Below are 26,618 nucleotides of genomic sequence, written 5' to 3' on the forward strand. Positions count from 1 at the left end.
TTTAATGCTGAAGGCAGAACATTTATACGCGTTAACGAATTATTACAAGAATAAGGATATTAACAGTTCCTTGAAAAACGAATAGTAAACAAGTTTTATGATTTTCACACACACACACACATCTAAAACTCATCATTCACGTTAACGCTCTTAAGTATGATATTAATTCTTAGGAAAATAATTATTAACATTACTAGACCAAGCGAGGGAGTGACTGTTACGTTTATCAACGTTTAAAGTCCTCAATGTTCAGAATTCTTCCTGTATTTCCATTTAACGTGTTAGTTTATTTATAATTGAAAAACACGTAGTTCTGACACTAACTCGTATACTGCTGTGGTGTGGCTACTGATTTTCATAGTGCAGGTGGTGGTTTGGTAAATACAAATATCTTTAAATATTACGTTGCCAGCACGAGCGAACCAAACAGTTCTCACAAATACTACACATCCAGTTACGTTTTGGTTACTGTTGAATCCGGGAGTTACTGTTATTTGTCGAATCAAAGAAAATATCTCTTTAAGCTCAAACACCGTCATCTCCAAACCATGCCTCCGTCAACGCTAGACCCTTTTCTGAATTTATAAACATTTATCCGACTGGTATCGTTGTCTTTACGCTGTTGCTCTTAGCTGGGCAAACAGTTTTACGTAGAAGTGTCTTACCAAGTGGCTCGAAGTTGCTCGGGCAGCGTGACGGCAGGCAGGCGAGATTTCTGACGGTGTAGCAGTCGCGGGCAGCAGCTCCCCGCCTCGGGTGTCGTCTCGGTGCTGTCTCTCCCACAGGGCAAAATAGGGGACCTTATATGCTCTGGAACTCGAGGGGAAAAAGTGTCCCGTTAAACACATTGTCCCGTTACGATGTGTCCCGCTATGCTCATTGTACGCTTGCGCCGCATCTATATCTCTTCCACTCGATTGGGAACAACCATCGATTTGAGTTTTTCGAGGCAAATTAAACTTCAAACACTTCCATTCGTTTCCTACTTTTCCTATCATCGTCCTATCCTTAACAGAATAACAAAGATTGGAAGAAGTTAGATAGCAAACATGTAAAAAATTTATAGATAAAATTATCTCTTAATTAAAGTAATAAACATATTTGAATCGAAGAGTGCAAATAAAAGTAAATTTATCAATTAAATTGTATATTTCATTTCCCTCCTTCTTTGTATCCATACAAAATAGTGAAAATTCAATTAAAAATTGCTTGTCTGTAAAGTCGGTTTACGGACGATAGTTTAACGTGACGTCATAACAAAACATTGATGACATGATTGATCCAGAATAAAGGGAGACTGAGCCGTAATAGGTTTTTGCAACCAAACCAATAGCATTAAAAATATTATATTCTTTAAGGAAGAATTTTTTTTAAAATTTTTCTATCTTTTGTATGATAAAATCTACCTCCGCATACTTTTATGAATAAAATTGAATCATTTTTATTGAATTATCACTATTTTGTATGGATACAAAGGAGTGAAATGAAATGTACAATTTAATTAATAAATAGAGCGCCGCTGATCGCTCAGCCACGAGGCAATATTTTATAATTAATAGTTTCAGATGTCATATATATATTTATAAAAATTTTGTCCACGGTAGGAGGATAATATTATTTCGTTTTTATAACTCTATTTTATAACAAATACGCATCCCAAATACACCACAGTTATTTATAATGTGTTACAATATTTTTTAAAACATTGTGCAAAAGATCCTGGTTGTAATTTGTATTATTATGTGTAACTGTAAAACACCATTGTTGGTTCAAAACGTATTTGAATATTCAACATTACTTTTAAATAACTGTACCGATTGTGCTGAAAATCGGTGGACGATCGTTAAATTACATAATATTAATAATTCAAACGACGAAAATATGATTGAAAAGTCAAATCGATGGTCGTTCCAATCGAGTGGAAGAGAGATGCCACGAATGCGTAGGCCCTACAATGAGCGTGAAGAGAGATGCCACGCATGCGTACAATGAGCAAATAGGACACATCCGTAGTGGGACATCCGTAGTGGGACATTTTTTCGTGAGTGCAGCCGGCGTTCATCGATTTATTAGACGTTGTCACGTCAAAAACATCTGAGATTGTTCTGGGCCTACATGACCGGAACACGCCGCACGGCCTATGTCCGATTTTTTTTTTCCTAACCTAACTAAAACTAAGTGTATTTTGGAGGGGTCCGGGTTAGGGAGGGACCTAGGTGCGTCTCAGGCCGAAGCCTATACGCCTAGTCATGCTGGGATTAGCCATGCAGGGAGAGGGTCGCATGCATCATGTGCTAGGAGGGGATTGGCCAGCCATGGCAGCGATTGGCGCCATGACTAACTCCCCTCACTCTTAAATCTAGACTATAACTAGAGATAGGGTGGGCCCAGGTAAAACCTGCATAGACACAGGGAAAACCCTGGGCACATTCATGCGGGATGCAAATTGGCATGCATTACGTGTAGGAATTTACAGGAGACAGAGGATGGTCTGGATGAAGTGTTGGACAGAGTAGAAAAGAGTCTACCATGCGGGGGTTGGGTACTTGGACTCGTGGTCCTCTTTGCTAATTGTCCAGTACTGGATTTAGTGACCAGGGACGCAAGCGCTCCTGGTGGTGAGTGGTTGCACTGACCACTCACTCCGCCGCCAGTCAGCACCTAAAAAACTAAGAAACTAAGACAGAAAACAGATAAATGACTTACAAACTAGGCATTTCGTTATGAAATATGCAAACTCCCAACTCAGGGATGGACGTGCAGTGCTTAAGATAAAACTAAAATAATAACTATTAATATTTTTTTTATTAGTTTTTTTTAAATTTTTTTTTTAAATTATTATTTTAGAAATATATATTTTTTATGACTATAACTTAGTATCTAGGACTTATAACTAATTTACATATCTCTAATATCTACTACTATACTACTAGTTAAATATAGATGAACTGTCGGTGTATAAAGTTACAGGTGAATTAAGTCAAGACCTATTCGCATTTTGGTATTGTTACAAGCTTGCAATTCAAAATCCCATGTCTTTTAGAAACACAACCGGCACTGGAGGTGAAGCCTGCCAGGCGGGCCATGCCCATCGGACATAGGGTGTCAGCCCTAACAGCACAGGCAGTGAGCTCCCGGGAGCCGAACCTACACCTGCGTGCTTCGGACCATTTTGAATTAGCTAATTATTTCATTAATGTCTATAATTTAAATTTCAACTCGCGGGATACTAATTGGCCGATCGCTCAGCCAGCCACAGCACACTACGGAGGTCTGTGAGCCAAGATTGAATTTGGCATTTTATATTTTCCATGCAACTCTGGATCTTGTTCGCCCAGTGATGAAATATATGGGTTTCTGCTTATGGCACATTTATCATAGAATTTTTGCGCAGTTCGGAAATAATAATGTTTTAAAAGTTCGAGTTTGAGTTCTCTGTGCATAGCCCTTACGGGGCAATACACAGGCGCATCTGTCGCAATACGAATACTCTTATTCTGAATTCTCTGTAGCTTGATTAAGTGAGATTCCGCTGCTGTTGCCCACACCGGCGCTGCATACGTGATTATTGGTTTTATTAGTGCGTTATAAATTATTATTCCGTTTTTAACAGAGCTACCTAAACGTCTGCTCATGACGGGGTAGAGGGCCATGAGCCTAGTGAAAGCTGTTTTTCTTTTCGCCTCTATGTGATCGCGCCATAGTAGTTTCCTATCCATGTGCACGCCTAAATATTTAACAACATTTTTGTGAGGAATTTGCTCATTGAAAAATGTTAGTCGTGGTATATCTAAAAACTATAGCTTCTGATTTAGTAGGGTTTACCTTAATTCGCCATTTTGTGCACCACTGTTCTATTGAATTTAACGCGGTTTGCAATCTGTCTGCTGCGAGTTCTAGAATACTAGATCTGCTAAACAATACCGTATCGTCCGCGTAGCAGCCAAACTGAACTGATCGGTGTGCGGGCTTAGGCATATCATGGATATAAATATTGAATAAAACCGGCCCCAAAATGCTGCCTTGTGGGACTCCTGCTTTAATTATTTTTAAATCGGACTGTGCTCCTTCTGTCGTGACTCTAAACGATCGATTTTCTAAATACGAGGCCAGTAATTTAATATAACAATCGGGGAAGCCAGTTTTATATAATTTATAAATTAAGCCTTCATGAAGTACTCTATCAAAGGCTTTTTCTATGTCCAAAAATGCTGCGAGATTATAGCTATTCTGATTGAACGCAGTTATTATTTGTTCTGCCATACGGACCAGCTGATGCGTTGTTGAATGCGCGCTGCGAAAACCAAATTGTTCGTCCGGCAGTACGTTATTTTCTTTAATGTGAGCATTTAGTCGCTGCAGAATTATGCATTCGGCTACTTTTGACAATGTACTCAGCAGACTAATGCGCCTATAATTTGCCTATGTCCGGTACAAAGCCCGCCCAACGAGGTTCACCGAGCATTTCCGAGCTGCTCCGATGCTTTCCGCGCAGCGCGCGACAACTGGTGTTGAACAGGTTGCATCTAGCGCGCGGTTAGGCGCCGCACTGGCGTCACCAATGTACGTATGCCGGGCATACGTAACACTCAATGGGATTTTCTGCGTAGCGGAAGGGGAGGGATAGCGCTACCTGCATTGTGCCCTCTGCCCCCCTTCTTTCCCGCAGGATGGTGAACCGGCTGGTTGGTCAGCCTCGTCGCTAGCACCCTCGTAACACTATGCTGCGAATCCACTTATTTCTTTTCTTTATGGTTAAGGAAAATAGAGACTATTTTTTCAGAGTCTTTAGCCAACAACCATACTTAAATAAATTAATATTGTGATGTAATAATAAAAGTTAAAGTCTGAATGTTCGCCGTATCGCCTGTTAACTGTCCCACCCTATAACGAAGAGAGTGTAAGGTTACATTCCTAGACACAAATAAAAAGGGTTTAGGTTTTTTAATATGCAAAAAAAACGAATTTTTGAGTGCATATTACGGTTACCAAACCCTTAGATAGGACACGACTATTCCCTTATTTTGGTAAATGTACGTGCACCGGGTCCATGACTGGTGGCTGTGCGCATGTGCGGAAGATCGGGAAACCCCAGTCCTGGACCGGCTAAGTATTGCTTTGTAGGAGGGACTAATAGCAACCAAAGTTGACATGTTAGCTTCAACGTATTTTATGACAAAGCAATATAGTATCTTTAAGTACAAAAAATATTGTCCGTTTAAAAAGAGATTACATACTATTATATTTTCATGGAAAATAACCAAGGGACAATTAAGAGTACTATTATCGTTTCAGACAATTCCCTGACATGAATTAAATATTAAACTCCAGTAACCTCTCAGGTTAAACCTTTTTAGACACAAGTCTATTTTTTCTTCAAGCATCTTCTTGCTTATCATGTACAGTACTTTAACGAATCATAATTTAATAGTAATAAACATTTTACTATAGCATAGTATTTTTTGGGATTAATAGGTTTTCTTTCAGTTACAGAATACTTTCTTCTTAAATAGCTTTACCTTTTATAGGATCTAGTAGAGTATGTTTAAAAGATTTCCTAATGGAAACTCATGCCATGACACAAGTGACGTTAAGCCTACAAAGCGCCAGTCATGTAGGCTGATGGTGACGGAGGCCTACGCCAAAGTGGACAAGACGTTCCAGTACTACGGCACCGAGGATCGACCCGGAGCGCACTTCACCTTCAACTTCTTCCTCATCCAGATGCTGGACCGCTCCTCCGGGGCGGCGGCCTTCAACAGGACCATCAACACGTGGCTGCAGAACCTGCCCGAGGGCCGCTGGTCCAACTGGGTGGTGAGCGCCATCAGTACCAGGCCATCACATTAGTGTGAAGCCATTCGATGCTGTAGGCAGAGCATCACATTAGCGTGAAGCCATTCGGTGCTGTAGGCAGAGCATCACATTAGTGTGAAGCCATTCAGTGCTGTAGGCAGAGCATCACATTAGTGTGAAGTCATTCAATGCTGTTGGCAGAGCATCACATTAGTTTGAAGTCATTAAATGCTGTTGGCAGAGCATCACATTAGTGTGAAGCAATTAAATGCTGTAGGCAGATAATAACATTAGTGTGAAGCCATTCAATGCTGTATACAGAGCATCACATTAGCGTGATGCCATTCAATGCTGTAGACAGAGCATCACATTAGCGTGAAGCCATTCAATGCTGTAGACAGAGCATCACATTAGCGTGAAGCCATTCAATGCCGTAGACAGAGCATCACATTAGCGTGAAGCCATTCAATGCTGTAGACAGAGTATCACATTAGCGTGAAGCCATTCAATGCTGTAGGCAGAGCATCACATTAGTTTGAAGTCATTCAATGATGTTGGCAGAGCATCACATTAGTGTGAAGCCATTCAATGCTGTAGGCAGATAATAACATTAGTGTGAAGCCATTCAATGATGTAGGCAAATCATTACATTAGTGTGAAGTCATTCAATGCTGTAGGAAGAGCATCATATTAGTATAGTATGATCTCTTTCAATGCTCGATACATTGAATAAAAATCATGGAAACAATTTCCCTTTATCATATAAATGAAAATATTAACTCGATTCTTTTTGAATGTTAGAGAATATTTAGTTCTGAAACTGCTGTACATGTTTATAGAAATTTCCAGTAGTTTCCTGAAAGTTTCAGATGGAATAGGTACTTTGAAATCCACCTACGCCTGGTGGCTGTGCCAGGCAGAACTTAGGTGATGAATTGCATTGCCTACATTGGTCACAAGTTTATCAGCGACAGAAAGTAACTGTGGTAAGTTCAAAAATAAGAGGCGACAAATAACTCGACTCCCACCAAAACGACTCTTTTTCGGTTTCCAGCAGGGCACAGACCAGGAATTTTCGCAAATGGGAAACTTGTTTGACGGTACCAAGAGCTGGAGTTTTTTATGTGTAACATTTTAGCTCTCGGTATACGTCATTTGGTCGGAGCAATTTTGTAGATGGAAAGGAAGTCGAATGGAACGGAATTGTGTAACCCCGGTGCTACCACCGTGGTGGATGGCGTGAAACAAAGTTCACATCGTCAAACAGAAACTTTAAAGTATTAACTGATTGATGAATCTTAACAAGATTGGCACTATTTTAATATTTTTCCTTGTCGAAAAGCAGGTCAAAATCTGGGATTTAGTAGTTTTTCAAGTCTTTTTTTCGCTTGTATCGGAGCCGTCTCATTGTATAGTTAAAAATTTCTGTATTTTTATCAAACGTTTTAATAGTTGACGTAGCTGTTCCGGCAACGAATTATAGCGGGGGTTAAAGAAACTACGTGTGATTTGCGACAATAAATTTAGGCGATAACACAATTGGCGTTCGTTTACCACGCTCAGCGCTATTTTAAAAAAATTTGCGTTAAATTTTGTGCCCGAGTTCCGTATTATGTACGTATTAACCTATTTGCAATATGAGAACACATGATTTTTCTCGTGACGAAGTTTGATGTTACGAATATCTGGCGAGTACTGAAAGAATCTCATGTTTTGTTTTCGGGTTATTTCAGTACAACAAAAAAGTTATTTGAAAATGCGCCATTATCACCTTCTACTTCTTGTCTCATATAAACCCAATGTCGAAGAAAGATCAATTAGCCACTGTTTTGAATTTTTATATTCTTGCTTTTATTATGTAAGAAATTTATCAAAATATTTGTAATAACAACTCCTTAATAATAAATTACTAGTATTTGCTTTAAATTTTATTAGTAAAAGGCTGCAGTTTGTAACCACCGGTAAGAAATATTTTATTATTTCACGCGGATGATTAAAATTGTCATTCCAGTACAATAAGCCACCAACATTTAACGTTAACAGATGCATAAGCTAGGTGCTGTGCTTTGTCACGTCATGAAATGCAATGTGGAAACTGTAGTATAAACTGTAATAGAATATAGGTAAAAGGCCCGATGGCGAAGTGGTTTGTCTCTCTTGACACCCATGTATGCTTCGTAATAGTGCTAGAAATACGAAATAATCTGTTGGCACTTTCCAGTCATTTTCTTTACTACATTACTTTCAAACAAAAGCGCAATGTGTGATACCAGGAAAATAGCATGGCTTAAAAGATAAAGTACGATAAATTTATGATTGAGTGTTGGTTTTAAATTCTCAAAATTTTAAAACCGTTAAAGCATTAGGTAATGCTTGCAAAAATAAATATTAGACTTTTTTAAAAGCTATAATAACATGTTAATGGAAAAAATCAAATGTATATTTTCTGAAATCAAATTTTTAGTATTAACCAAGAATAAATGATCTCTTTATGTGTCAGGAAGGAGTCAAGAAGTGCAAGCCAAATCTAATATGATTGTTTTAGACAGCAAACAAGTTTATTAAGTACAATTTTAGTCTCATTGCTGACAGAAAGATACTTGTGTATGCGTCTATGTGGTAAAAACGTTTTCCAGTAATTCTACTACATCCTTCTATTTGCAAAGCACATTGAGATTTCGTTTAAAATATAGATCGTGTAAAAGGGTTAAAATGTGTTAAGTACCGTGTCAAGCTTTCATCCAACATTCTTTGGTTCAGAACATTCTGTTCTTCAGCACTAATAGAGCCGCTCGCATTCAAATGTTCTGGCAGGGGTGCCAACTGTTAAATTTTTCCGCCAGGTAGCATTGCTGCGCTCAGACTTTATTGTTAATGTCATTTTTTTATTTCAGTAGAATGTTTCCTGTTTTTAGCGGTTTGCATATAATACTAGCTAGTGCCAGGCATGCGTTGCAATGACTCATCGAAATTTTTGCTATTTGTTTGAAGGAGGTACACAAATACAAATAATCTCTATCTAGCCCTCTCTCTCAATTTTATATTTATATCTTTCTCTCTATGTTTATCTTTATATACGTCTATGTCTCTTTATATCCATCTACATATATATCTGCGTCTCTCTATCTTTATTCCTCTTTATCTCTCTATCTTTCTTTATATATCTCTATCATTCTCTATGCCCATTTCTATCACTTTCTATATCTCTATCTTCCTTTATATCTATACATCCCTCTATAACTCTTTATCTCTGTATATTTGTATCTATCTCTCTGTCCCTTTATCCCACTATATCAGTATCTCACAATATCTTCATCCTCTTTATATCACACACAAACTGAAATGTCGCTGTTTGTATCTAATTCAATTCAATTTTGTAATGCGTGCGCACTCATATACCTAAAACACACGAACTGCCGCTAAACTATATGAAATACACACCTTTGTTGAAATGATTCGCACGCCATCTATTGTACTTTATCACATTAGTAAGCTTCCTTGTGTTTCAAAGATCAAGTGTGCAAAATTTCATAGAGATCGCATGAATGACGCTATAACCATAAAATGGGTAAATATCATCAAAAATAATTAAATTCTGTTTTAGAGAATGTCTTTATCGAAATCTCACCTAAACACTGATCTTTCTCGTGTTTCAAAGTTCAAGTGTGCAAAGATTCATCGCAATAAAATGAACGGTTTAAGAACACATTAGGGACAAACAAACCAACAAACAAACATTTATATATATATATATATATGTATATATATATATATTACATTTTCTTATTTGTTATACCAAAAAAATTGCATCCAAGTATATAATCAGTAAATTTCCTACACTTGTTTTATGTAAGTAGAACAGAAATATTCATGTAAAATTACAGATAATTGACAAATTTGTGCTTTATCATAAAAACAACTATATCAATACAAACAAATGTTCACAATTATAATGGGTTACGATTCTTGCTCGGGTATTTATGCTTTGTGTTGTTCCAAAACCTACAATATTTAAAATTACCGTTTCGCGGTTACCTTTCCAGTAGTAATTATGCACACAATAAGCATAATAAAACAAAATTAAGTTTAAATAGTTAAATAATAAATTATATTTTTATAGTTCAAAATGAATAAACTTGAATAAATCTTTAGTAAAAATATAAAATAATGCACCATAATTCGTAAGAAATACTCAGTATTATATGGAAATATTATTTCATATGTGCAAAAATAACGATAGCCAAGTGTTGTACAAATTTACAATATGACGTAGCTTGGCTTCTGGATTGTAACCTTTTCCTCGGCAAAGAATGCACCGACGATTCGGTTCGGCATTGCAGTCGCCATCACTAGGGAGCAGTTAGGCTACCTACAGTAGGTGACTGCTCCCTGATGATGGTGACTGCAATGTCAACCGAAACGTCGGTGAATTATTCGCCAAGGACGCGGCTACAACCCAGAAGCCAAAGCTACTTCAGACAATGGCCGTGAGAGCCTGCGAACATGATTAATTTTACAATATATATCTGGTGGTATTATCTTTGAAAGATTTGTGCAATGGGAGTGCATGACTTGATGTAAGCTTTTGGACATACGCCATTGCTAAGCACATGTATGTCTGTAAAAGAAAACTACAAAAAACCCAAAAGACAAAAACACAAATCAAGCAAAAAAAAACTGCTGTTGTCAACAGTATATAAACACCACATAATATTCCATAACAGGAATTTGGTCAACAAACAAAGAAAAACTAAGAAAAGTGGACTAAGAGAACGAAAAAAAAACACAAATGATGACAGCACAAACATATTGAACCCAAAAAAAAAATATCAGCACAACAGTTGAAACGAGACGAAAACACGACAAAACGAAAAGACGAAACGAACACAATAGTTTTCCAAAACAGAAACAAGCGACGTTTCCTGTTGACAAACAGCCTTTTTTTTTGTTGCTTTATTTGTGTTTTTGTCTTTTGGGTTTTTTTTTTTTTGTAGTTTTCTTCTACAGACATAGATACGTGTGCTTGGCAATGGCGTACGCCCAAAAGCTGGCATGAAGTCACACCTGGCAGTGTTGCGAGTGAGAGTGCAGAGGGAGTGTGCGCGCAGATGGGGAACCACGACAACGGGCGGGTGGCGAGTCGCTTCCCGGGGCTGGCGGACGCCCTGAGCGCGCTGGTGCTGTGGCTGCCCGGCACGGCCGTCACCTACTACGGCGACGAGCTGGCCATGGAGGACGCGCCCATCAGCTACCAGGACACCATCGACCCCCTGGGGTGCGCCGCGGGCCCGCAGGGGTACTTGTCGCAGTCGCGCGACCCGGCCCGCACGCCCTTCCAGTGGGACGACTCCGCCAGCGCAGGTGCTGCCCCTGCGGCCCCTGTTCGTCTCCAATACCTCATGCATATTTCGCGGATTCATTCGGTCATAGGCTAGAATTCAAACACATATGCCCCTTAGATAATTTTGCTATTGCCTTACTGTTCATCTGGACGAATCTCAACCAGTTATAAACCCTCGACCAAAGAAGGATCGAATCACAGACAAACCAGCTGAGACGACTTACAAGCCGGCAGCCAATGAACTTGCGTTATTTGCCCGAGTGTACAGGGGTATGTGCAGTCCATCCTGAAGGCCATCGAAACCGCGAATTTGGCAGTTTTCTAGTCATTACTAGGGCCATGCATATTTCGCGAAAAGATTCCGTGACTAGCTGAAAGTTCAAACACTGTAGCATCGTCTGTGTTTCGTGATTGGGTCCAAGTCCAAGTCGATTGTTACAACGCCAATCACAATCATTCAGCGCGTGGAAGCAAACACGTCCTGAGAGGCTCGGTCAAATGAGGCAACGACCTCTCTCGCAGACGGCCGCCAATCACAAGGAAGAATCCGCTGGTACGGATAAACCTTGTTGCAGTCTAATAGGCGTTCAGATTTATTCGCGAAAAATGCCTGCCCCTAGTCATTGCGAATGATGTGTCAAAAGTCCCCATCGATCCTGCTTGTGCGTGGGTTTTTTTTTATTCGAGGTCGAAGGTAACCAATTTCTGTTTTCTTTGCGTATATTTCTGAAACGATAATAGCTACCGTAAAAAATCGATCAGACACAGTTTGTAGATCGCGGAATTCTTTACAATGACGTATTGAAGACCTGTGCAAAAGTCCAGCTTGTTGGGAATCAATGCAAACTCAGCATATTTTTTTTCGTCTGTTTTGTCTGGACTACTGTGGCCCGTGCTCCGTGACCTGTGCCCTGTGACCCGTGACCTGTGAACTATGACCTGTGCTCTGTGCCTGGCTCACACGCAAAGAAAGGAAGATAAAGAGTTGCCACTAAATGCTCATATTTTCTTTGGAATTCCCCGAACTGTGCGGTATTTACCGGCAACCTAACAACTTAAAATTCCTTAAAATTTCGAAAGTAAATGTTGGCCAACTTGATTTAGTTTTTTGTCTTTTGTTGCTCAGAATATTCATCATTAATTATTCAGATCATCTATTTTCAAATTCGGAACAACCAAAACATATATTTTAAAGTGTTTTATATGTTGTTTCAATACTTGAAAAACTGCATAGCCGAAAATAATGAGTGTTGAAAATAATAACTTCCGTTTCAATTGCAGAAATTACACACGAGCACACGTTGGCACATGTGCACATGGAAGTAATGCGTATTTAATAATAATAATAATAATAATATTAATTTAATTTTCAACGTCTGCAAATAAACTTCCAAACTATTTTATTTTGCAATTATACTCAATATGTCACTTCATTAATACATAATTCCATAAATTCTAAAAAAAGTAATTTTGAAAATATTTTATTTTATTTAAGTCCTTATGTTTCAAATATTTCTGTTTTCTTTATATTCGAAACCTAATAGTTGACGTTGGCATTTCTCAACCACGTAGTTTTTTTAGTAACCATAATCCCCGTATTCAGTTACACCCCATGGGCATACTTTGCATGTGTGGGGAAATCAAGCCTCGAATGCACGGATATAGCCTGCAACTCCCTTCCCCTTTTATTGTGAAATAGGAACTCAAACATTATTTCCAACCCATGATATTACATGTACAGTTTACTAAACACATATACACACTACTTATTGAATATTTAGTACTGAAGTTGAAAGTTAAACTCCTTCAGGCGCGTTTTAAAGTAATGATGAAATTGAATTTTTTACGATGCGGGCACAACATGCAAGGAAATATTCAAATAATGAAAAAAAAACTGAATAAAAATTAACATTATATATGTACGTGTTCATATTAATATTGAATACTGAGTATTAATTTGAATTTTTATTTTGATTGAATTTTCTATAATGTCACTCCAGCACTTTTATTATTTTGTTTCTATTAATTATTTGCATGCATAATTAAAGTTAGTTTTTTATTACACCAAGTAAGTATAAATTCTAACGCGCGTACATAAGTACACGCTAGTTATTTAACTTAGGGCGTAAAATAAGGAATAATAAATAAAATTAAAGAACTTAAATTTTCGGTTTGAAATTATTATTGACTATTTTATTACGTAGTACCAATTTCTTATAATAAAAATTTCTATAATTTTTTTAATGCTTCCATTTTTGAAAATGTTTAAATCAAAGGTCAAATTAAAACTTTTATTTTTATTCTAATTAAAACATTATCATGATATAGCTATTATAGGTGTTGAATTTAACTATTAAAATTTTAAGTTATTTGGTGAATTTTATCCCCTTTATTTTTAAATGTGAAAAACATTAAATTTTAAACTTTGGTAGGTAATTGTTTAAAAATTTTATAATATATAGTCATTAATTTTGTGAATTTGAGGCCTCTAAATTAGTCCAGAAATTTAACTGTGTTTAAAATTACTTAAAATATTGGTTTGTATTGGCGACCGAAAAGAAAACAAAGGTTTTACAAGTCATGGTGGGAAAAAGGAGGTGAAACCATCCGGCCGCTCGAACGCATCTTCACCTGCGCATGACGTCACGATGGGAGAACGTGGTGGGACGGACCGGCAGACACTCACGGCGAAAATTCTAACATTTTTTGTGTGGAACAAACTCTTTTGTCTTAAAACTAATACTTATTTTATATTTTATATAAAAACCATTTTATTTTGATAAAAAAATTCCCTTCGGCTTGATTTTTAGGCGCCGCTAGAATTAGCAGTTCAAAGTTCTTTTCAAACCTTTCGGAAATTTCTTTCACATTTAAAATTTCTCGGAAAATTTTGGAAACTTTATGGACTTGACATTGACCCGAAGCAGGTACGTTCAGTCTGCGTAGGTGGTGGATAAAACAGTTGGTCACTTCACATGTTGGCTCTATTTTTAACTAATAAGTCCTGCAACGTAGTTTGTGTGGACAGAGTAAATCAGACATATTATTTAGATAGAAAAATTTGACATTTATTGTTTTATTAAATTTTACATTAAATTTAAAGTAACATAAAGTTTACACTTACAAACATTTTTATTTTTTATTTTTACGTATACAAACATGCTCAATTTAATGGACTTACCAACTTTATAACATGGTTGATGATTAACCGGCTTACTCACAAGTTGACGACCACAATGAATAATAATTTTAAAAATCTTAAAAATCCGCATTGATTCAAAAACATAATTCGGATTTATTTATGAAACCCACAAATGAAAGTCATTTGAGTTTGGTTATTACGTGGATATTCATCCATCAATCGAAAAAATCTTTTTTTTATTAATCGAAATAGACGTAATGGCACTTCAAACAAAGATTTGGGTTTATTAATAGTATAGCTTGGCCGGTCCGAGATCAGGATGCAGGATGTGGTGCCGGTGCCGGTGTCCGCCATCTTGGATTGTGACGTCACGGCGGCCATCTTGGATTGTGATGTCACGGCGACCATCTTGGATAAGCGTAATGGGACACAGCGTAACGGGACACAGCGTAACGGGACATATCGTAACGGGACATAACGTAACGGGACAAGTAGATCACGGCGGCCATTTTGGATCCGCCATCTTGGATCCACCATTTTGGATGACGTCATTGTGTTCTAGAAAATTCCGGTGATGTGTTTTCCGCCATATTGGATGATGACGTCACCGTTGCAATTTTTGTTACGGCCGCCATCTTGAAATTTGGACGCCATCTTGAAAATCTTTAATTATTATCCGATTTTAATGTAAAAAATTACAAAATTCATCAAAAAATTAACTTATTCGAATTCTGATTGATTATATCGATCACCGTCCTCGGTTCAAACCCGGTGAGTCCAAAAAAAACTAAAAATGGCGACAGGCTCCTTCCTCAACGGTGGATGCAGGCAGACTGACTCCTAGCACTTTTTTTCAAAACATATATATCGTCAGCTGGTATGACGACATGTCCGCCATCTTGTCTTCATCCGCTGGAGACCACCATCTTGTTTTCGTCTGCTAGAGTGTGCCGATAACATGTAGTATAATTATCTGGTCACCATACTTTTGTCCTCAACTGTTGACATTGAACATTGACCTTGACCTTTGTCCTTGACCTTGAACTTTGACCTTGACCTTGAACTTTGACCTTGACCTCGAAATTTGACCTTGACCTTGAAATTTGACCTTGCCCTTGAAATTTGACCTTGACCTTGAAATTTGACCTTGACCTTGAAATTTGACCTTGACCTTGAAATTTGACCTTGACCTTGAAATTTTACCTTGACCTTGAACTTTGACCTTGACCTTGAACTTTGACCTTGACCTTGAAATTTGACCTTGACTTTGAAATTTGACCTTGACCTTGAAATTTGACATTGTCCTTGTCGACCATCATGGACCCGACATTTAATGTTCAGTACATGCTACCAGGAGCGAAAACTGCTGGAGTACGTCATCTTGTGTGTGTGCTCATATTATAGAGTACATTTACATCTGGTTAATTTTATTTTAACCTGCTACAGTGCAGTTATCATTTATTACCGAGGTGCCCCCCGCCATCTTGAAATTCGGACGCCATCTTGAAATCATGTAATAATGTAGCTAGAAAAGCGGGAAAAAATCCAAAATTCATCAAAAAAATCACTCATTAACTTACAAATCGAATCGATGGATCCCTGTCCACGGTTCGATTCTTGACCAGTGACAGTTGTAACTAATTATTAAATAAATGTTAGGTTCGGTTTTCCATTACCTTTCGCGGAGTTTATTAATCATTCGCTCCACGAAAAACAACTCAAGTCAATATACCTGACCAACGAATTAAATCAGTGCCGATTAGCCTATTATGAAAGTCTAATTTTTCAATAATCTGAATAACATATAAGCCGTTCATGTACAAAGCCACACATATAGATCAATTGTCTTCAGTCCATAAGACCGAGTCATGACATTATCAGACGTATAGGCTAGTCATTTCAGGACCACATGAACTTCGTCGTTATCTAATTATATTCTATTAATCCAACGTGACATTTTTTAAACATACTAAAGGACCAAGTAACCTTGAAAAATATTTTAGTAACACCAAGAGGTTTTAAATTAGTAAATATTCAATCACTACATTTTGTACTACGCGCAATCAACAAAAGGGAAGCACTGACAACGAAAAGACAGCACCACCAACGAAAAGGCAGCACATTTGAAAGCACCGACAACGAAAAGGAAGCACCATCATCGAAAAGGCAGCACATTTGGAAGCACCGGCAACGAAAAGGCAGCACATTTGGAAGCACCGACAACGAAAAGGCAGCACATTTGGAAGCACCGACAACGAAAAGGCAGCACATTTGGAAGCACCGACAACGAAAAGGCAGCACATTGGAAGCACCGACAACGAAAAGGCAGCACATTTGGAAGCACCGACAACGAAAAGGCAGCACATTTGGAAGCACCGACTACGAAAAGGCAGCACATTTGGAAGCACCGTCATCGAAAAGATAGCACATTTGGAAGCACCGACAACGAAAAGGCAGCACATTTGGAAGCACCGACAACGTAAAGGCAGCACATTTGGAAGCACCGACAACGAAAAGGCAGCACATTTGGAAGCACCGACAACGAAAAGGCAGCACATTTGGAAGCACCGACAACGAAAAGGCAGCACATTTGGAAGCACCGACAACAAAAAGGCAGCACATTTGGAAGCGCCGACAACGAAAAGGCAGCACATTTGGAAGCACCGACAACGAAAAGGCAGCACATTTGGAAGCACCGACTACGAAAAGGCAGCACATTTGGAAGCACCGACTACGAAAAGGCAGCACATTTGGAAGCACCGACAACGAAAAGGCAGCACATTTGGAAGCACCGACAACGAAAAGGCAGCACATTTGGAAGCACCGACAACGAAAAGGCAGCACATTTGGAAGCACTGACAACGAAAAGGCAGCACATTTGGAAGCACCGACAACGAAAAGGCAGCACATTGGAAGCACCGACAACGAAAAGGCAGCACATTTGAAAGCACCGCCAACGAAAAGGCAGCACATTTTGGATGCATCATCAAATAAGGAAGCACATTTGGAAGCTCCATCAACTAAAAAAGGCAAAAAGGAAGCACAAGTTACGAGATCTAAGTCTTAGTAAGAAATCATAATACAAGAAATAAAAACATTACATTCTTATAATTTAAATTATTTATTTTATTGCTTTACATTATACAAATGCAAGTAAAACAAGTCAATATTGTATGTAGCCAGCATTCCTCAGTTCCTTGAGTAGGAAGGATATTTCTTTGATGCACGAATAGTTTCCTGCACAAAGCGAACCATGTAGAAGTCTTAGCCGGTCAACCAATATGTTTTGATCTTTCCATGATGTGTAATCATTCTCTTCTACCACCATCTTCCTTGCACCTTTATAATAAATATTATGATCTCTGGTGTCTTCCGTTTTACCACCAACCTCAGGGTAACTTTCATGTTTGAGACGGTGGTCATCACAAGCTTGATCAGATTTATTTAATATATCACGTCGTTTCCATCGTTTTGGTCTCAGGACACCGCCACATTCTTCGATCTTGGCAGCTTTAGGTGCTTCATCATAGTCTATGTCTTTGTCAACAGCCTCAGAGTCACTGTAACAATCACCGTAGAAGGAATCGTCTTCACCCAATTTACCATAATAATTCGATGTTGATGATGTTTAAGTGTCTTCATCGTCTTCGTGCTTCCTTTTTAGGAGTCCATCATTTTTACAAAGTAGGAAAGATCTACTTGAATTCGGCTGGAATATATTCTCACTTTTCACGTTAAGGATTCTTCCATTGTCTTCATTCTTCCGTAAATCATCAACCTTCTTCAATTTAAGTTCTTTGTCGAGATCGGAAGAGCCAAGAAAATTATTGTCGTAATGCAGATCACTCTTCCTTAGGCTAGTAGATTCATCGTTGTCCTCTAGCTTGTACGCAGGCTTGGCGCTACAAGTTCTGCCATGTCTTTTTAGGCTCTCTCTCCGCGTAAACGACTTGCTACATCGAACACAACTTATCATATTGCACAGTGGATTTTTAACACAGTCATTCTTCTCGTGTTGTCTTTTATTCTTTCTCAGGATAAACTCTTTACTGCAAAACTTACACCTATGTTCTTTCGATACAGCGTCAGATCCCAAATCGGAATTCATATTAGTTACTGAGACTAATGCCAGATACCAATTGAGTGTTTTAAATTATATTCAATACTTAAATAGAAATTTTTTCATATTTCATCAGCGAGAATTAATATATCTCATGCAAAAGTACTTTATGCATGTAGTTCTGCTTTTCAACAACAGATGTCGCCACATGTTGCTTGCAGGTAAATAATATTTAGTTATTTTATGCGGTATGCGGGATGCTCACTAACGATCGCAAAAGAAGGATGGCTTCGTTAGACTCCAAGGAAAAGGAAGTTCGTCTTGCATGTTGGTGCTCCACAGATGTCTCATGGCGTAATATTAATTTGACTGAGTAATGATATTTGTTAATTCCACCTGATAAAAATATTGCAAGTTTTGATTTAGTAGCATAAATTATCGAATTAAATGTAACTCCAAATAAAATGACATGTCTCATTAGAACAAAAAAAATTCCATGCAGAGAGCGGTTTCTCAGAATAGGTAGAAGCACTTGAAGAAACCACAGGAATGATTGCAAGAACACGGGAAAAACCATCAAAATATTGTCAAGAATAATCAGGAGCACTCTGAGAAAACCACTATAATATTAACAATAAAAATCGGAAGCACACGGAGAAAACCATCATAATATTAACCAGATTAATCGGAAGCACACATAGAAAACCACCACATGTTTTCTTTGATATCATAAAATTACAAGAAAAAATATTTAAAAATTAAAATAAATTAATAAAAAATTTAAAAAAAATAAAAAAAATGCATAAACAGTTTCTGCTAGCTTGTAAACTTATCATTGTTGAGCAAAGGTAGAGTTCTTGTACAAGCCAGAAATTTATGCATTTTTTTTTATTTTTTTTAAATTTTTTATTAATTTATTTTAATTTTTAAATATTTTTTTCTTGTAATTTTATGATATCAAAGAAAACATGTGGTGGTTTTCTCTGTGTGCTTCCGATTAATCTGGTTAATATTATGATGGTTTTCTCCGTGTGCTTCCGATTATTATTGTTAATATTATAGTGGTTTTCTCAGTGTGCTCCTGATTATTCTTGACAATATTTTGATGGTTTTTCCCGTGTTCTTGCAATCATTCCTGTGGTTTCTTCAAGTGTTTCTGACTATTCTGAGAAACCGCTCTCTGCATGGAATTTTTTTTGTTCTAATGAGACATGTCATTTTATTTGGAGTTACATTTAATTCGATAATTTATGCTACTAAATCAAAACTTGCAATATTTTTATCAGGTGGAATTAACAAATATCATTACTCAGTCAAATTAATATTACGCCATGAGACATCTGTGGAGCACCAACATGCAAGACGAACTTCCTTTTCCTTGGAGTCTAACGAAGCCATCCTTCTTTTGCGATCGTTAGTGAGCATCCCGCATCCCGCATAAAATAACTAAATATTATTTACCTGCAAGCAACATGTGGCGACATCTGTTGTTGAAAAGCAGAACTACATGCATAAAGTACTTTTGCATGAGATATATTAATTCTCGCTGATGAAATATGAAAAAATTTCTATTTAAGTATTGAATATAATTTAAAACACTCAATTGGTATCTGGCATTAGTCTCAGTAACTAATATGAATTCCGATTTGGGATCTGACGCTGTATCGAAAGAACATAGGTGTAAGTTTTGCAGTAAAGAGTTTATCTTGAGAAAGAATAAAAGACAACACGAGAAGAATGACTGTGTTAAAAATCCACTGCGCAATATGATAAGTTGTGTTCGATGTAGCAAGTCGTTTACGCGGAGAGAGAGCCTAAAAAGACATGGCAGAACTTGTAGCGCCAAGCCTGCGTACAAGCTAGAGGACAACGATGAATCTACTAGCCTAAGGAAGAGTGATCTGCATTACGACAATAATTTTCTTGGCTCTTCCGATCTCGACAAAGAACTTAAATTGAAGAAGGTTGATGATTTACGGAAGAATGAAGACAATGGAAGAATCCTTAACGTGAAAAGTGAGAATATATTCCAGCCGAATTCAAGTAGATCTTTCCTACTTTGTAAAAATGATGGACTCCTAAAAAGGAAGCACGAAGACGATGAAGACACTTAAACATCATCAACATCGAATTATTATGGTAAATTGGGTGAAGACGATTCCTTCTACGGTGATTGTTACAGTGACTCTGAGGCTGTTGACAAAGACATAGACTATGATGAAGCACCTAAAGCTGCCAAGATCGAAGAATGTGGCGGTGTCCTGAGACCGAAACGATGGAAACGACGTGATATATTAAATAAATCTGATCAAGCTTGTGATGATCACCGTCTCAAACATGAAAGTTACCCTGAGGTTGGTGGTAAAACGGAAGACACCAGAGATCATAATATTTATTATAAAGGTGCAAGGAAGATGGTGGTAGAAGAGAATGATTACACATCATGGAAAGATCCAAACATATTGGTTGACCGGCTAAGACTTCTACATGGTTCGCTTTGTGCAGGAAACTATTCGTGCATCAAAGAAATATCCTTCATACTCAAGGAACTGAGGAATGCTGGCTACATACAATATTGACTTGTTTTACTTGCATTTGTATAATGTAAAGCAATAAAATAAATAATTTAAATTATAAGAATGTAATGTTTTTTTTTTTTCTTGTATTATGATTTCTTACTAAGACTTAGATCTCGTAACTTGTGCTTCCTTTTTGCCTTTTTTAGTTGATGGAGCTTCCAAATGTGCTTCCTTATTCGATGATGCATCCAAAATGTGCTGCCTTTTCGTTGGCGGTGCTTTCAAATGTGCTGCCTTTTCGTTGTCGGTGCTTCCAATGTGCTGCCTTTTCGTTGTCGGTGCTTCCAAATGTGCTGCCTTTTCGTTGTCAGTGCTTCCAAATGTGCTGCCTTTTCGTTGTCGGTGCTTCCAAATGTTCTGCCTTTTCGTTGTCGGTGCTTCCAAATGTGCTGCCTTTTCGTTGTCGGTGCTTCCAAATGTGCTGCCTTTTCGTAGTCGGTGCTTCCAAATGTGCTGCCTTTTCGTAGTCGGTGCTTCCAAATGTGCTGCCTTTTCGTTGTCGGTGCTTCCAAATGTGCTGCCTTTTCGTTGTCGGCGCTTCCAAATGTGCTGCCTTTTTGTTGTCGGTGCTTCCAAATGTGCTGCCTTTTCGTTGTCGGTGCTTCCAAATGTGCTGCCTTTTCGTTGTCGGTGCTTCCAAATGTGCTGCCTTTTCGTTGTCGGTGCTTCCAAATGTGCTGCCTTTACGTTGTCGGTGCTTCCAAATGTGCTGCCTTTTCGTTGTCGGTGCTTCCAAATGTGCTGCCTTTTCGTTGTCGGTGCTTCCAAATGTGCTGCCTTTTCGTTGTCGGTGCTTCCAAATGTGCTGCCTTTTCGTTGTCGGTGCTTCCAAATGTGCTGCCTTTTCGTTGTCGGTGCTTCCAATGTGCTGCCTTTTCGTTGTCGGTGCTTCCAAATGTGCTGCCTTTTCGTTGTCGGTGCTTCCAAATGTGCTGCCTTTTCGTTGTCGGTGCTTCCAAATGTGCTGCCTTTTCGTTGTCGGTGCTTCCAAATGTGCTGCCTTTTCGTTGTCGGTGCTTCCAAATGTGCTGCCTTTTCGTTGTCGGTGCTTCCAAATGTGCTGCCTTTTCGTTGTCGGTGCTTCCAAATGTGCTGCCTTTTCGTTGTCGGTGCTTCCAAATGTGCTGCCTTTTCGTTGTCGGTGCTTCCAATGTGCTGCCTTTTCGTTGTCGGTGCTTCCAAATGTGCTGCCTTTTCGTTGTCGGTGCTTCCAAATGTGCTGCCTTTTCGTTGTCGGTGCTTCCAAATGTGCTGCCTTTTCGTTGTCGGTGCTTCCAAATGTGCTGCCTTTTCGTTGTCGGTGCTTCCAAATGTGCTGCCTTTTCGTTGCCGGTGCTTCCAAATGTGCTGCCTTTTCGATGATGGTGCTTCCTTTTCGTTGTCGGTGCTTCCAAATGTGTTGCCTTTTCGTTGGTGGTGCTGTCTTTTCGTTGTCAGTGCTTCCTTTTGTTGATTGCGCGTAGTACATAATGTAGTGATTGAATATTTACTAATTTAAAACCTCTTGGTGTTACTAAAATATTTTTCAAGGTTACTTGGTCCTTTAGTATGTTTAAAAAATGTCACGTTGGATTAATAGAATATAATTAGATAACGACGAAGTTCATGTGGTCCTGAAATGACTAGCCTATACGTCTGATAATGTCATGACTCGGTCTTATGGACTGAAGACAATTGATCTATATGTGTGGCTTTGTACATGAACGGCTTATATGTTATTCAGATTATTGAAAAATTAGACTTTCATAATAGGCTAATCGGCACTGATATAATTTGTTGGTCAGGTATATTGACTTGAGTTGTTTTTCGTAGAGCGAATGATTAATAAACTCCGCGAAAGGTAATGGAAAACAGAACCTAACATTTATTTAATAATTAGTTACAACTGTCACTGGTCAAGAATCGAACCGTGGACAGGGATCCATCGATTCGATTTGTAAGTTAATGAGTGATTTTTTTGATGAATTTTGGATTTTTTCCCGCTTTTCTAGCTACATTATTACATGATTTCATGATGGTGTCCGAATTTCAAGATGGCGGGGGGCACCTCGGTAATAAATGATTACTGCACTGTAGCAGGTTAAAATAAAATTAACCAGATGTAAATGTACTCTATAATATGAGTACACACACAAGATGACGTACTCCAGCAGTTGGTCGCTCCTGGTAGCATGTACTGAATATTAAATGTCGGGTCCATGATGGTCGACAAGGACAAAGTCAAATTTCAAGGTCAAGGTCAAATTTCAAAGTCAAGGTCAAATTTCAAGGTCAAGGTCAAAGTTCAAGGTCAAGGTCAAAGTCCAAGGTCAAGGTCAAATTTCAAGGTCAAGGTCAAATTTCAAGGTCAAGGTCAAATTTCAAGGTCAAGGTCAAAGTTCAAGGTCAAGGTCAAATTTCAAGGTCAAGGTCAAAGTTCAAGGTCAAGGTCAAATTTCAAGGTCAAGGTCAAATTTCGAGGTCAAGGTCAAAGTTCAAGGTCAAGGTCAAAGTTCAAGGTCAAGGACAAAGGTCAAGGTCAATGTTCAATGTCAACAGTTGAGGACAAAAGTATGGTGACCAGATAATTATACTACATGTTATCGGCACACTCTAGCAGACGAAAACAAGATGGTGGTCTCCAGCGGATGAAGACAAGATGGCGGACATGTCGTCCTACCAGCTGACGATATATATGTTTTGAAAAAAAGTGCTAGGAGTCAGTCTGCCTGCATCCACCATTGAGGAAGGAGCCTGTCGCCATTTTTAGTTTTTTTTGGACTCACCGGGTTTGAACCGAGGACGGTGATCGATATAATCAATCAGAATTCGAATAAGTTAATTTTTTGATGAATTTTGGAATTTTTTTCATTAAAATCGGATAATAATTAAAGATTTTCAAGATGGCGTCCAAATTTCAAGATGGCGGCCGTAACAAAAATTGCAACGGTGACGTCATCATCCAATATGGCGGAAAACACATCACCGGAATTTTCTAGAACACAATGACGTCATCCAAAATGGTGGATCCAAGATGGCGGATCCAAAATGGCCGCCGTGATCTACTTGTCCCGTTACGTTATGTCCCGTTACGATATGTCCCGTTACGCTGTGTCCCGTTACGCTGTGTCCCGTTACGCTTATCCAAGATGGTCGCCGTGACGTCACAATCCAAGATGGCCGCCGTGACGTCACAATCCAAGATGGCGGACACCGGCACCGGCACCACATCCTGCATCCTGATCTCGGACCGGCCAAGCTATACTACTTTTATTATTTGATATCGTTGTATTGGTAAAACTAAGACTGAATTTATTCTTGTGTTACTGCCGAGAACTTGTTTGAATTTAAACAGTATTTAAGTCAAATTTTTAAAAAATTTAAAATATCATATTTATACATGGTAATTCGTTTGGATTTCTTACATTATAACAGGGTAAAAAAAAATTGTTTTGTAATAATTCGAAAATCGTACAAAGGTCCTTTGAGTTAATTTCTTTGTGTTGAGTGGTTGTGGTTGTGGTTGCAGGTTTCTCGAGCAGCGAGGCCACGTGGCTGCCGGTGCACCCCAACCACAGGCAGCTGAACCTGGCGAGGCAGAGGCAGAGCGACGACAGTCACTACCGGGTGTACACGAAGCTGGTGGCCGAGCGGCGCGCCAGGACCTTGCAGAGAGGATCAGCCACGGTCGACGCCTTGTCTGACAACGTGCTCGCCTTCGTCCGGTCAGATGATTCTGATAACTAGAGACATGCAAAATTCGCGGATTCATTTCGCGATAGGCTAGCATCAAAACAACTATACCTTCGTACCGCTTCTGCGATTGGCCCACATTTTATCCGGGGAACTGTGAGCCAATGGGAAACACTAAACCAAGAAAGTGCCGAATTACGGACAGCCTCGTTGAGACGTCTCACGCGTCAGTAGCCAATGAACAGGTGTCATTTCCGCGAGTGTTTAAAGGACTGTGGAGTCTATCCTAGAGAGCAATGAATCCGCGAATTTTGCCGGTCTCTACGGTGATAACTAATCTTCATTAACTTTAAACATTTGTGGAACTCAATTTAACGATAGCAAATTACAAAAACATACCAAGTTTATTTTAATTTGGTCACACTATTTAGCTGCAAACCAACTTTTAGATTACGACTGTTGTATTAAAAATATTTAACAAGTAACCATGCATTCGGAAAAATTCCAAAAATTATTTTTAATACGAGGGTTATTTTTTTTCAACATCCGATCGGCTGTAATAAAAAAACGGGAGTGAATTGGGAAATTATTTTTATGTCAAAATAAACGTACATCTTTACTCTATTTTTCCACATAATCACCGTGGCATTTGTTGTACCGATGCACCAGCTTTCCAATACCCTCTGCATAAAATGATGCCTCCTGCCTATTAAGCCACTTTTAACAGTGCTCTGCAGTTCATCATTGGTGTTGAAGCGTCATCCTCCAAGCCACTTTTTCAACGTGGGGAAAAGGTGATAGTCACTCGGTGCCAAATCCGGACTGTAAGGATGGTGGTCAAACACTTCCCATCGAAATCTTGCAAGGAGTTGTTGTGTTACGGCGGCACTATGCGGTCGGGCGTTGTCATGAAGCAAGACAACACCAGATGTCAGCATTCCTCTCCGCGTGTTGCAAATCGACTGTCTTAGCCGTCGTAGTGTCGCGCAGTATGCAGCAGCATTGATTGTTGTCCCTTGCTCCATGAAATCAACCAGTAGCACAACTTGGTGATCCCAGAACACTGTAGCCATCTGTTTCTTGGTGCTGAATGTCCGTTTGAACTTTTTCGGCTTGTTTGGAGAATAGGTGTGCTTCCACTGTTGTGATTGAAGTTTTGTTTCTTCATTATCGAAATGAATCCATGTTTCACAATTTGAGTCAAAAAGTGTTCACCATCGTCTGCGTAACGCAGCAAAAACGACAAGGCTGATGCCATTCGCCGCTCCTTGTTGATGTCAGTCAACATCTTGGGTACCCATCGGGCACAGATTTTCCTGTATCCGAGATTGTCTGTAACAATGGGGTATAGGGCTGACCTTGAAATGAGCGGAAATTGTTCAGAATGTTCTGAAATCGTGAAACGACGTCTCTCACGAACTACATCAACTCTCTGAACTGTTTCATCTGTTGCTACCGACTTCCTTCCTTGGCCACCTTCATCATGAACATCAATACGGCCTTCGCGGAATTTCCGACACCACTCTCGCACAATGCCATCGCTCATAAAGTTTTCACCGTACACAACACTCATTCGGCGATGGATTTCTGCTGCAGTGTGCCCTTCCGCCTGTAAGAAACGGATGACTCCACGCAGCTCGCATTTCGCCGTACAGTTTATCGTTGCAGCCATGTTGACATCCCCATAACCAAGCTTCAACTGAGGTGTGAGTTGGCCGCTCCACATGGTTGGTGGAAGGGGGTAAACACTACGAGACGTGTCGATATGGAGAAATGAAACTGCCATGGAGAAATGAAACTGTAATCACACTGCAGGGCACTGTTTAAAAGTGGCTGAATAGGCAGGAGGCATCATTTTATGCAGAGGGTATTGGAAAGCTGGTGCATCGGTACGACAAATGCCTCAATCTGCACGGTGATTATGTGTAAAAATAGAGTAAAGATGTACGTTTCTTTTGACATTAAAATAATTTCCCAATTCATTCCCGTTTTTTTATTACAGCCGATCGGAAGTTGAAAAAAAATAAC

General features: G+C 38.9%; 1 protein-coding gene across 1 annotated transcript in view; it reads left to right on the forward strand.

The window, feature by feature from the left end:
* The window catches only part of LOC134537883 (maltase 1-like), a 59,296-nt gene that overhangs the window by 27,897 nt on the left and 4,781 nt on the right, over positions 1–26,618 (forward strand). Inside the window, exons 7-9 of the mRNA XM_063378790.1 lie at positions 5,619–5,817; positions 10,905–11,157; positions 24,427–24,622. Coding sequence (XP_063234860.1) covers positions 5,619–5,817; positions 10,905–11,157; positions 24,427–24,622 — 648 coding nt within the window. The remainder of the gene's footprint in view (positions 1–5,618; positions 5,818–10,904; positions 11,158–24,426; positions 24,623–26,618) is intronic.

This window comes from Bacillus rossius, chromosome 12, assembly GCF_032445375.1.
Source record: "Bacillus rossius redtenbacheri isolate Brsri chromosome 12, Brsri_v3, whole genome shotgun sequence".
NCBI lineage: Eukaryota > Metazoa > Arthropoda > Insecta > Phasmatodea > Bacillidae > Bacillus > Bacillus rossius.